The sequence below is a fragment of the Chamaea fasciata genome, unplaced genomic scaffold, assembly GCF_029207755.1.
Source record: "Chamaea fasciata isolate MVZ Bird 193981 ecotype frontalis unplaced genomic scaffold, bChaFas1.0.hap1 SCAF_2, whole genome shotgun sequence".
Classification (NCBI taxonomy): Eukaryota; Metazoa; Chordata; class Aves; order Passeriformes; family Sylviidae; genus Chamaea; species Chamaea fasciata.
This window is the reverse complement of record NW_027094087.1, coordinates 98038678-98052200: the sequence shown is the minus strand read 5'-3', so window position 1 is coordinate 98052200 and position 13523 is coordinate 98038678. Positions and strand designations below refer to the sequence as shown.

Genomic DNA, 13523 nt, shown 5'->3' with positions numbered 1-13523 from the left:
TGACATCAATTAAAAAAGAGCTCACCAAAACATTCTCATTCTTTCAATCACGGTAAAAAGAATGCACTGGAAAGTAACCCTGAGCCTGCCAAGATATCAAGATTTTTAAGCTTAATATTAAGATTTTTAACCTCTCACATTCCAGTATATACCTGATGCTGCATGAAAAAAGGTATAATAAGGAAAATTCAGTAGAAAATACTACATTCAACTCACAGTAAAATGTACAGGCACCAAGAATATTTGGTTTTGCTTTGTTACAAAGATGTTTCTGATTTATCCCACGTGAGGGAGTCATGTTGGTGCACAAATGTTTATACCACTCACATTTTATCCAGATTCATCATTTTTTAGCAGCTGACAGGTCCTCTCATAATGTAAATCAGCAAACAAAAAAGTGGCAGGATGACTGACTCAAAAGTCTGGTGGGTGTGAAAGTGAGATTTAGGTTTGTAAATAAAATCCTGACCACTGAGACCTTTCCATTTTTCCCCCGTGCACACATATGTATGAGAAAGGAGAATGAGAAAAGGAAATATTTTTTTCCACTTGAAGTCTGTCGGAGTTTTCAGACGTGAAATGCAAACTTAAGCCTCCAAACCTGCCTCATGATCTTCCTCCCATCCCCCACTTGCAATATCAATTAAATACAAACAAATCCCATTAATTCTCTTTTTTATGCACATGTAGTAGTTCCAGCCCTTCCAGGCCCTGTGTAGTCAACAGCTTGAACACTACTCCTGCAGCACCTGCTGCAGTAACTTACACTTTGCTGTCCTTCCGGCATTCAGCTAATGGATTGAAACAGGAGCATGTTTAGACATTTGTTTTAACACCTGAGCATGTCAAGATAACTTTTTGCCTGTATTTATTTTTGTTAGGGAGAAAATTTGTCATGCAAAAGAAACCTGAAAAGTAATTGAAACCTACTACTTTCATACATTTTTTCCCACAAGTTCTGTACAAGCCATCCAAATAACTGTCTTTACAGTCATGAAGGCACTTACTCCACATTCTTCAATAGTGACATGAAAAAAAGAAAAGAAATAGAGTGGGACTGCTTATTCATCGCAGTTTGAAACCAAGACAACAAAAAATGGTTCTTTAACTAAACCTTTACCAGAAGTAGCATTCTTTTTTAGTCAGCAGTTGCCAACTTACAACAAACTAGTGCACATGTTGATTGGCACAATGAGGAAATTTAAATTGTAAGTGCCAGTGATTCAGTTTTTCATAAGGCTACAGGAAAAAAAAAAAAAAGGAAAAGAAAAAGAGAGAAAAATTCAAAGTCCTATCAAGAATTTTCTTATTGTGACATCTTTTTCCCATTTCTGAAGGCAGCATCCCCAGGACAGGCTGATGTGCTGGAGTCAACAACAGGGAAGATTCCCACAGAGGTGGGATTAAAAAGAATGAAGAAGGAACATCCATAGGTTAGCTCTTACCTACACAGTTGTAGCGGCCACTGGTGTATTTTAGTTCATAACCCAGCTGGCACTTGCAGTAGAAGCTTCCAAACGTGTTGACACATCTGCGGTTGTACGAGCAGACAGCTTTGCCAGTGGAGCACTCATCAATGTCTGCAGCAGGAGAAGGGATGCTGGTCAGATCCATGAGAGGGTAAAATGGGAAAAAACTCACTAGGATTTGCATGGCAATGTTTTGGTCTTGGCTATCACAAATAAGCTTAATAAATAAATTTTTTAATTTCACATTTGGTGATGGCTTTCACATGCGTTCTTAAGCACTAAAATGTGAACTAACTTTTTGGAAGAACACAGTACCAAGTATTACAAGCAATGCTTTCTTAATCACAGGAAACTCACAGGTAATGTTGAGGCTTCTGGAGAAAAATTGAGAAGTTTGTATTGTGGCTCATCACAATAACAGAAAGCCCCATCTAAACAAAATGCCCAAATCTTATAACTGACATTATGTCAGCAGGGCAGCTTCCTACAGGCAAAGCACTGAAATTACTGGCCTTAATACCAACAGGGAGAAACTGAATCTGTTGATGACTCTAAATCATGTCAAAACACTGAATTGTTCACTGGGGATGAGAGTTATCTAAATAATTACATGGCCAGTAGTTTAAGAAAAAATATTTTTAAAAAGTATGAAAACTTTACATCACACTGGGAGTAACAAGAAGCATTATTTAAGCCAGTGAGGAGGGTTAACTACTTCCTAGAATCTTATGACTTTGGGGATCTTGCAGAAAAGAAGCTGAGAGTGAGCTCTCTAACCATACCAATGCATGTCCTTCCATTTGGTCCCAGCTGAAGGCCACCTGATGGACAGAGACATTGCACCTGCCCTTTAACTTCTTCACATCCATATTGGCAATTCACCATGGCACATGTCCTAGAACCTGGAAACAGTATTTAAAATAGCAAGAAGAACAAAATTCTAGGCTGGACTCACACAATTTTAAGTTAGATATGGATGAACACAGAAGTTAATCAGAACAACAAAAATCCATTCATTATAAATAAAGCTGTTTATACATTAACATATAAAAATTCAGGAGTCCGTGAGATATTTTCTACAAAAAAAACCTCTGTCACCAAAAAACTAGAAGCTTCTCCAGGTCTGAAAAATCAGGTTGGCAAAAAAGCAGAATGCTTTCCATTTCATGCTGGCTTAAAGACAAAGAAGATAGGCAGAAATACCTATTTTCACAAGTTTAGATAAGCCTTAGATCATACAGCAAATGTTTGCAAGAACAGTTTTCATCAACTGTCAAAAGCATATTGAAAAAGATAAAATAAATCAGTTGTGAAGCACAGAAAGGTAAAGCAAGGAATAATGGCATGAAATTCAGCACAGTGAAAAGTAATCTGTATTGGTGCTTTGCTCGAATGCATTTGGTCATCCTTATTCAACAGATGAACTGGCAGGACTATACACTGAGATCATACTAGCTGTTCTTCATCTGATGCAACACTATCCAAGAGTTTTACTTCTGTCAGGACCAAAACACCTCTAAAGACCAAAGTGTAAGTATGACCTAGTTTACTTCACCCAGGAACTACCAAATAGGAAGCCTATTACAGCTGTTGACAGTACCAGAGAGCAGGGGCAAAGACCCTATCCTGAATAAGCTAAATCTGTTCATCACAAGAAGAAAATCTGCTGGGATTAAATGTGATTAGAAGATTTTCGTGTGCCTGTTCCATCAGCTCTATTACTTACTTGCACATGTGCCATCTGGCATGAGCATGTACCCATTGAGACAATAGCACTTGTAGCTGCCATGTGTGTTCATACATCTGTGCTCACAGGGACGTGGCTTCAGTCCACATTCATTCAGATCTGCAGAAGTCATTGGAACGGAGTGAGTGCTGGGCTTTTATACATATATTCATGCATATAGGTGGATAATGTTGCCTAATGTGTGGAGTTCCCCAGAGTGAAATTGTCTGGATGGAAAATAAGCCAACCCCTTGCAAGATGAGAGTTTAGCAGACCATCTGGCTGAAAGACTGCTAGTAAAACCAACATACACAGACCTCTACACTTCAAAAAATAATGCAAACTCTGGCCACATCTGGCAGCTTGTTAGGAGGAAGTGGAGGGGTGGAGAGAATTGTAGCTAATCTTTTTTTGGGAGTGTTTTTAATGGATTTTTTCTGATTCCAGCCCTCCAGTTGACCTCTGTATTAGAAAAGCAAAAATATGAGACTAAGAACAGCAAAAAAGTTTGAGATAAAGTGAAACAAAGATTTTTACTTTTTCTGAGCTACATGCTGACACCAAGGTTATCAGTAGCAGAAATTAAATACAATATATAATAATAATTATGTGACTTTAAAAAGATCTCAAAATCCTGAGAATAAAACATCCTAAATCCTTCTCAAAATCCAGGATTTAAAGGCTTTTTAGAAACTTAATCAATTTCAAATTCCCAACATCTGTCCTTCACAGGGAGAAAATGAGAATTCCAGAATGTTTATTTGTGTGGTATAGGGTGAGCAGTGCTGACAATTATATTTGGCCTATGACAGGGGGAAAACATCTGTGTTTTTTACTTCCATGACCTGACACCTCTACCTCTTGTAGTGATTAGTAAATACACAGAACTCATTTATAGAATGCACCAGCATATGCAGCCCATTCAATATGTGTTTAACAGCGCATATGACTGAAAATATAATTTCAGTAAAGATGCAGCTCTCCAGGCAAGCACTGAGCTTGTGCAACTCCACTTCTAATGGGAGAAGCATCTGCTCTTGTGTTACATCCTGAAGAGTATAGGAACAAAACCTCCAGGCCATTCAAAGCATAAACTTTGAGGAAGTGCCCAAGTGTTTGTTACAGCTCAGTCCAGGGAAGAGAGAGGGTTGCATTGTGTTATTTTCACAGGATCTGTTTGAAAAAGGACAACCTGTCTGCTTGCAAATCACACTGGATTTTTGTGCTACTGTGACTCCATTACATAACTAAGACTCTCTTAACAAAGAAACCAGAGAGCAAACTGGAGAACAAAAGTTATTCCACTTAGACCATACATTTTCAAAAGTGCTTATCTGCACCTATCTCTCACAATGCACAGATAGCATACACAGCTCTAAAAATGAACCTATGGAGATAAGGCTAATTTAGCTCAGACTCAGTGGCAGACTAATACAGTGCCCTTATCTCTGTTATTTTAGTTAGCTCATGTTGAGCTTGCTCAGCAGGACATTCTGTTGTAAGGACAGACCAAGGCTACATCTGCCAGTAAATTAAAAGCGGGTATTAGCACTCCTGGCTGATGGAACATGACCATCTATGCACATATAATGTTGAAACAAACAGCTCTTGGAGACTTCTGACCTGTACCAGCCACCACCTCACTGAAAAAATCCTGGCCATGCTGCAGAAGGTAGAAAAGCCCAGGAGCTAACAGGGAATTTGCATATGTAGGTCTGTGCAGTACTTCCTCCAAGCCTCAGTCTCTGAACCTACTGAAGTGCCCAGAACTGATCAGATTGCCTGTGGAAAGCATGTCAAATGTACATGGAGTTACTGCACAGAAAACACCTAAAAGCTGAGGGCTTCTCTGTTGCCTTTTAAGTAACATTTAAGCTGCCAAACAATTTTTGAGGTTAAACTTCTGCATTTAGAGGGTGAAGTTGTAAAAGGTACTTATGTATCTGTTACATATAACCACAGCTGCTCTTTCCCTTTCCTCTCTAGTGGCACTGAGGATTTAACTTCTTTCCCTGTGAGAAACAGCAAAAGATCGATTTTTCCAAAATACCTAATAGCACACCTTTAGGGCATATTGTTTGAAAGATACTGTGTAATAAACGGGCTCTTTTGACTATAAAAAATGTGTGTTTAGCATGTCGATGCAGTATTTTCAAGCAAAGTCTGCAGGAGCTTAGGAAGGTAGCAAGGACAGACCTAGTCATTGGTGTGGCCTTTATGTCATGCTCCATCATAGCACCTACAGTTCACTTATCTGCTTCTCCATCCACAGTGACCTGCTCCTTTCATCTGGTCCAAGACAGGGGTCTCATATTTTGGAACAGGAAAAAAAAAAAAGCTGAGTTCCTACCAATGTGTTAACTGAAATATTTCCGTGTCGAATTCCAAGATTATGGGGGGAAAATGGTGCATTTAAATTTTCTGAAAATGTAATTCTAAGGATTCCCAATGGTGGTTGGAAATACCATCAGTACATACAAACAGCTCAGGCAGATTGATAAATTACATGTGTACCATACAACTGCATGTCTTTCTGACTAGAAGATTAGTTTAAAAAGAAACATGGGCTGCTACTTAAGAAAATAACACGGGTTCTGGAATTGACTTCCATCTCTTCTGATACCTTCCTATATAATCTCTACGTGCCTTAATCCTCTGACTGTAAAAATGACAGTTTGCCCTTGTCATCAGCCCATAGGAGATACACAATATAGGTTCAAACTTTTGTCCACTGAAAGAGCCTTACAGCTTGCCTGGGATGCTGGAGATGCAAAAGCCTTAAATTCTTAAGTTTTTCTACATAAACAAGAAAACATCCTGATTTACTGCTTTGGAAGATGACAAAAACCATAGTACAAGATAAGAAAACAGGAAACCAACAGTCTCCTTTCGGGAGCATATGCACAAACCTTGATTACAGGTTTTCCCTGTAAATCCAGGGAAACATTTGCATTTGTTTGGTCCCATGCACTCGCCATACTTGCAGCCATGTCCACAGGTAGCTGGTGGAATCAGGTACAGAAAGGAGCGAGAAAAATAATAAGTTAGAAATATTTTATTTCAGAACTTTTTCCCTGCTTAATTACCAAAAAGATTTTGCAGCATCCTCCTTACCTCTCCCTCTAGTCTGAGCACAGTAACTACTGATTAGCACTTTATTTGGACTTGGGAATAGTGGCACTAACATGAATTACAAGAATTTGGTTGTTTCCAGGTTTGTAAAGACAAAAGGTCTCACCCTCTTTTTTCTTTTTTTTTTTCTTCTTTTTTTTTTTTTTTCTGCAATGCTTACAACCCACATTTAGTTTTGTACTCTTGTGTTTTTCCTTTTTTTTAGGAAGCCTATGTGAGAAGCAGCTGGCTAGCAGCTTGAATTGCTATGCTTGGCATCTGGAGTAGGAAAGAGGCAACAGCATTCTCCTAGAGCCAAAGGAGACACATAATCCTATAGCAGTTTACAATCTTGGATCTCAGTTACAGCTGAGGAACGTGTCTATCCCATGGTGGAACATCCAGAGCACATCTGTCATCAGGAAACTGTCCTTACCACACATCCCAGCAAGCAGAATTGCATCAGGTTTACAATAATTTGAGAGGACTGTATTTAACCTGGATGCATTAAAGAGCAAATCTAAATCCTCTGGATCATCAATCAGAAATTAAATGCTGACTTTTATGAGCCTTAAGGCTCCTGAAATCACTCTAATTGTCAGCATGGGGGTTATTCAGGAAGAGCAAACTAAACATGAATTTATATCACGACTACTTCTGAGGAAACAGTGAAAGAGTGTGCACCACGATGTGAATCTCTATTCCTATGTAGTTAAGCTGATCTGCAAACTACAGGAAAGTTTAGTTACTATATAGTAATATTAGTATTAAAATTCATTTTTCTGAATTCAAGTATCTTCCCTACATTAACAGATACATTCAGATGTACTGAAGGAACTAACTCTGCAGACTGAGGCATTTTTCAACATTTCTTCCAGCCCTGAATGCAACATGGCAGACTGCGAGACCAGCTTTTTCCCCTGGGATCCAAAGCATCCCTCCTTGGGATGTTCTCCCATGGATGGACACATTTCTCTGCTGTAACTGAGGAGATGCAGGACTGCAAAAGACCAGCTTGCAGTGCTAGCACTGAAGCAGAGAAAAACACCACAGTTTATCCGGATTTACATTGCAGAATTACATTATAGATGCCTTAAAGTAATTTGCCAAAGAACAGTATTCAAATTTTATGAAAACCTATTTCTTTAAAACAAGAAAACCTACTCCACTGGCTGATCAAATGTTACATTTGCCAGTTATCCCTCCAAGTATTAATTTGCATCAAAACTAAAATGCAGTTAGGCAGTGCAAGAAATACTAAAATAATCCCTTTTCCCCTTTTTAAAATGATGTATTTTATATACAGAGCAGAGACATGTTAGCATCTTTCCCTTTTAGTATATGGATTTTCAGCAATGAATTATTACACTAAGCCTTTCTACAAATTCACTAGATATAAAAGGCCAAACTCTCTGGGACAACAGGTGCAACATCTGAAAAAGATTCATAAAACATATATTTTATGATTTTGTGTGTTTTGCCCAAGTACAATTGGAGAGAGAGATTCCACACTGCATTCTCCTTGGGATATGTAGACCTTTTACAAATTAGAAGTGTCTTAAGAGTCATTATCTCTTCATTAGGCAAATGATCCACAGACCAGAATGCTGGCTGGCCACACAAGCTCAAGTCAGGGGCACTTATTGCTTGAGTTTTATTTATATTTTTAGTATGTTAAACACTTCCGGTTCTCAGAGGCTGTGTAATCTGAAGATAAAGGATACCAACTGATATTAAATAATTTTAGGGGTCCTTATATAGCGTTAGAAAACACTGCATTTATGTCACGTACTCAACAGCTGTAAGAGCATAGCCACCAGGGCTGTGCAGGAGGTTAGAACAGATGGTGCCTTCTGGATCTAAGAATTTCTGCACATGCAAGTTATGTGTTATTTTACCCAAAGCTCTGCTTTTTTGAGGAGATGGTCTCTCAAGCATGTCTTATTCGCTCTCTCACAGAGTCAGGAGATTTCACTCCTCAGAAGTTTTCTTCTGTAACTTCTGGCAGACATGTAAGAAACCTCCTTATTAGTACCAAGTATGCAGCAACAGAGAGGAAACAAACAGAAAGTCAATGTTACCTTCACAATGGCCCTTGTTCTTCCTCCAGCCAGGACAACAATCCAACCTGGAACCATAGCGACACACCCCAGGCTGGCTCACAGTCCCTAGCTGCCCACGAGCCCTCGAGCTGTGTGAGGAAGTACAAACACTAGCTCCAGCAGGAAAATTCTCTAGTCCATTCCTCTGCACACCCCTTTGTACAATTCTCTTATATTTTATCCACTGTCAAGCATTTTCATTTCACCAAACCTACAGCAGTGTTCCTAGACAAGGAATGCAAACTTGCATTTGATGAGAGAAACTGTGATGATGGGAATGTTTCACCAGCAACAAATTAATGGTGCAAGGTAAACCCTTTGTAATAAGAAACATGGCTAAGACAAAAAATACAGCCAGCTCCCTTCCTAGAACGAGTCGTATTAGTATCAGTGAAGTCAATAGGGCTACCTCAGTTTGTGTCACATGAACAACTGGATCGAATATATGACACCATAACTGACAGCACTATTGCCTCGGATGAGGAAAGACTGATTCTACAGAGGAGCATGTTGAGAACATCAGTCAGCCCCATAAAAACTAGTGACTTGCAGGCTCGTAGCCACTGCACACATGCAAAGTGACTGTGTAAGTGCAGACAGTCCCAAGCATTCTGGTTGCATGAGACTCCCTGACCATATAAATTAATGTTACTTTCACCTGCCAAATAAGCCCAGGGGGTTCAAAGTCATTGTGCAGATCAACAGCTGCAAGAGTTGGAAACCCTGCCATATTAGTTGCCAAAATTATAAATCTAGTGGAAATCCACAATGGTGTAAATCTTCTAGACCTCCTCTGTGCTTTTATGAGTGCTGTGGCTTAAGTGCTCTTCTCCCTCTGCTTGATGTTACTTAAGTTGTCCACCACCACATGCCTGTCCCCTTCGTGAAATTCTTTCTTTTATCCAAAATCCTCTGTCCCATTGCTTTATCCAAGTCGTTATTTAAAATGCATTTTCTTCAAAGAGCCCAACGTGTTGGTTTTGACACAGAAAATGCCATTTTGGTGAGAGCTTTATAGCAAGTGATTTGGGGTACTGAGGGGGGCAACACACTGCAACAGAAATCTCACTGTGGGAAAAAAATGGTGGGAAAAAGTCATGAGTCATGAACTTTTGCATTTTTTTAGTCTGAGGCACAAAAAAGGTAATATTTTATCACATTACAGGAGTGCTTTGCATGTATCCTCCTGCGCTTATCTGTAACAGTTGCACTCACATCAAAACAGTTCCTGCAGACATCACTGGGGCAAACTAGTAGAACAAATATATGCATACACTTCAAAGACACAATAAGTTACTCCAGAGTTTTCTTCAGTAGCTGAACCATTGGAACTAGAAGGGAGTTCAGAGGAAATGCATAAGCTCGTGGATCTGAGGTACTCTAAACACAGAGATGGTCTTCGTGTCACCTGGCAAGTAAAAACGCTTCAGTGCTAGAATAAATTGTTGCGAAGCCATCCAACTTTTGCCATCAACCAGTTTAAAGAGTACATGTGCTTGTACATTAACATTTTCAGACAGGTGAAAAAGTGTGTTGAACAGCTATAACCCCTCTGTGTGTGTCTGTGGCAAATCAGCACCCTGCCTCTGCATCTATAGACAATAAAATAAACTTTTTCCATTTTGTTATTCACATGCTGCTGGCTTACATCACTTGCAAGTATACAAGTTAAAGAACATATGTTCTGCTTGCAAACTAGAAAGTGGCCTTGAATACACCTGGATAGTAAATATATATTCTGCTTGCATCCCAGAAAATCCCTTTGAATGCATTTGGATAGTGCTATGACTCCCCTGGAAGGCTAAAATGCCTAAAGCCTGGAAGAAGGATCTCATTCCTTTCCAAAAGGTGCTCATTTTCACAGGAAAAACTGATTCAGTAATGTTTTATTTAATAAGTTGCTTAAATATAAAAAATTAATGTCATAATATAGTATACAGTATCTCTCAAGATTTCAGAACAAACTTTCCTTAAAATTGGGAAATGTTCCATAAAGCTGCAAATTAAATTAACATAACTGAACTCTACAGATATTGCCCTGGACAAGGTCGAAAAACTTGTTCTGACTTCCACAAGCATCAAGATAAAACTTACCTTTGGCAGAGGGAAAGATCAACTAGATCCCAGATTCTGGGAGGAAAACCAGTTTTGCCAGGTTAGCCCCTCTCACCCATGAAGAATCAACACCCATCAGCTTAGCTATTTCTATCAGGAGTTCAGCACTTTTTGAAAAAGAAATTTAGAAAGATTTTTTCAGGCAGGCAGACCCCTTCTGGGAGAATGTCACATGAACCCTCCCAGATACTGGGGAAGAAGTAATGTAGACTGGAGGCACAGGGCACTTCTGATCCCTCCTTGTCTGATATTCCAGTCGGATTTCAGAGGGACTGCCTAAGGTACCTGAGTGAGATGGCTGGACTTATCACAGTATGTTCAGTGTGCAAAAAATTCCTGGCCTTGAAGAACCTGCAGCCAAAATATGTGACTGAAAAAGAAAGGCAGGAGAAGGCACACTGTGCAGGTGAGAACGCAGCGCAGTCAGTGGAAGGGTGGCGTCTGAAGAACTCTGTCCTCTGAGAGGCAGCATTGGTGCAAAATGTAACTCGTGGCTACTTAGCAGTTCAGGGTGCCCAGGGAGGAGAGAAGTAATTGATTTTATGTGTCTGTGGTATTGCTGACAGCACTATGTCACATTTAGCAAAGAACAGTGAGGATGAATAGCAAGCACAATAACCCAGGGCCCTGAGTTGAGGTGACTGAAATGAAGATCTGGCTGCATTAGCTGTCACAAGATTGTTGTGAGCCATTAGCAGCATTTTAAACTAAGTGGGACTAAGTTTCACTGCTGCTGTAACCTGTATTGTTGTCATGGTTTAGGAATGTTATTCCCCAAATCAGTACCCCCACCAACACTCTCCACAACCACACATAACCGTCTCTTGCTCCCCCAGTTTCCCCTCAACCTTGCAGCAGGATGGAGCTGAGAATCTGAAGCACAACAGGCAAAGATCGCAGGTTGAGGTAAGAATAATTTACTGGAAACAGCAATGAGATAAGGAAATGAACAGCAACAGCAACACTACTAATGACAGAAGGTAGAAGAAAAGAAACATTTCACATGAAAATACCCCAATAATAGACTGGACAGGTTCCCTCCACCACGTTTTGTTGACTGGAAGGAACCCCTTCTTCCTGAAGGACAGTCCTTTTCCCCCTGCCCTCGACAATGGTGTGAGGTGGTATAGAATAACAAATGTGCTTTCTCTAAGACGTAAGAGCAGGTCTGGAGTTCGTGAACTTCCACTTCCTGAGGACCTAACCACTCAACAGCCTCCCATGTGCTGGAACCGTACACTGCCACTTGTTGATGACAAATGTTTCCATTCATAGATCTAATATTAAAGAAAGAAACCAGAAAACATCTTGGAGGCTTCATTTGCAGTTGCTGGGAATTCTCCCTTTTCGAGCTATTCCCTTGCTGCAGCACTTCGGCTTCGGGAGAACTGGGAGAGGGAACACTGGGATGGCTCGGTCTGGAGTAAGTTCTTTTATTGATCCTCTCTCAAAATCTCCTTCTGTTTCCGAAGCACACCCGTCTCCACAGAACCCAGCATCCGTGATGACTGGCAGCTGGTGAAGGGCCGTTTGTGCTGCAGACCAAGAACTGGAGGTGCTCACACCTTCCCACAGATGGTGCAGCCGTTCCCCCATTCGGACCGCCACTTAAGCTGCCGATTTTGCCAGAGCACGAGTCCCCAGCTCCGGTGTGAGCACCTCGAGGTAGCGGCTCACTCGCCCTCTGGAGCGCACGAACCGGGCGGGCGCCGTTCAGCACCACGGCCCCGGGGACCGGCCGCCGGCGGGGCGAGCCCGCGGGCACGGGCGGGACCCGCGCACACCCCGCGCACCGCGGGGAGCGCCCGACACCCGCGGGGCCGCCGGGGAGCAGCGGCAGCCCGCCCCGGGCCCCTCCCGCCCGTCCCCGCTCACCTGCCCACAGCGGCCAGCCCGGCGGCGAGCAGCGCGGCCAGCAGGGCGCTCCCGGGCGCCGCCACCATCGCCCGGGCACGGACACGGGCAGGCGGCCCGGCCCCGACCCCGACCCCGGCGTTGTCCGGCTGTCCCTCGGGCTGTCCCTCTGGCCGACCCTCGGCGGCGCGGTGGCAGCACCGGAGCGCGGGCGGGCGGCGGGACGGGGCCGGGTAACCGGGCGGGGCGGGGCGGACCCGCCTCCGGCCGCGCTCCCCCGCCTGGAGCCGGGGCGGGCAGAGACCGGGGCGGAGAGGGGCGGGTGGTCCCGGCCGCAGCAGGGCAGGCTGCCCCGGAGCCGGCCATGGAGCCGCGGTGATGCTCCCCCGGGGAAAGTCGTGCCGCTCCGGCGGACGGCCGCTGGTGTTTCACCCGGTGCCACAGCCCGGTGTCCCGCGGGCTCTGCCCCCGCCGCCACCGGCTGTCCCCCGTGGCAGCGCTGCGATGGGTTTCCATCGCCGGGAAACTGCTTTTCCCCCGAAAGCTTTCCAGGCTTTGCCTTGCATGACCATCCCTGAACAAACTTCTTCCAAGCTGCTAAGTACTTGGATGTTAGGAAAAATCTTCTTTAGAAAAAGCTTCTGCCAAGTTGTTGACATCTGCTGCTGATTCCTTCAGACTTGTGAAAGTGCAGATGTTCCTCCAAAGCACGTTTAAATCGCCTTGTAGAGGAGCTGTGCAAAGCCAGAGGTACCAAAAGATGGCACTTTTAGCCCCAGGATTCAAATGACATCTAATTAAAATTTCATCTATTTAAAAGAAACAAACTTTTGCAATACTGTTTATGTGTTGCACAGGATGGTAAAGACTTTTTGTCCTGGATGATGGGCACAAAAGCCATTGTTGGCTTGCAGCTGTGCTGCTGTCTTTCTGAAATGCAGGAGTACCTTGAAACTCTCCAACTCCCATCATTAGACTTGTTTTCCTGTATGGGAGGAGTAGTCTTTTGATTTTAGTTAAATCAGCACCATGTAGAAAGCATACTAATTGCTTAAAACAGAATTCAAAGACTCATGTTTTTTTTTTATGCACATTTATTCCAACAAATAGATATAAATGTATCATTTGAGTCTGAGCTTGTCATTA

At 42.3% G+C, this 13523-nt stretch overlaps 1 protein-coding gene across 1 annotated transcript in view; it reads right to left on the bottom strand.

Moving 5' to 3' along the window:
* Positions 1–12466, bottom strand: part of EGFL6 (EGF like domain multiple 6) — a 31546-nt gene extending 19080 nt beyond the window's left edge. Inside the window, exons 1-6 of the mRNA XM_066177506.1 lie at positions 12399–12466; positions 8388–8497; positions 6105–6197; positions 3196–3315; positions 2252–2371; positions 1446–1580 (exon numbers count right to left, since the gene is read on the bottom strand). Of these exons, the coding sequence (XP_066033603.1) occupies positions 1446–1580; positions 2252–2371; positions 3196–3315; positions 6105–6197; positions 8388–8497; positions 12399–12466 (646 nt within the window). The remainder of the gene's footprint in view (positions 1–1445; positions 1581–2251; positions 2372–3195; positions 3316–6104; positions 6198–8387; positions 8498–12398) is intronic.
* Positions 12467–13523: the final 1057 nt, after the last annotated feature.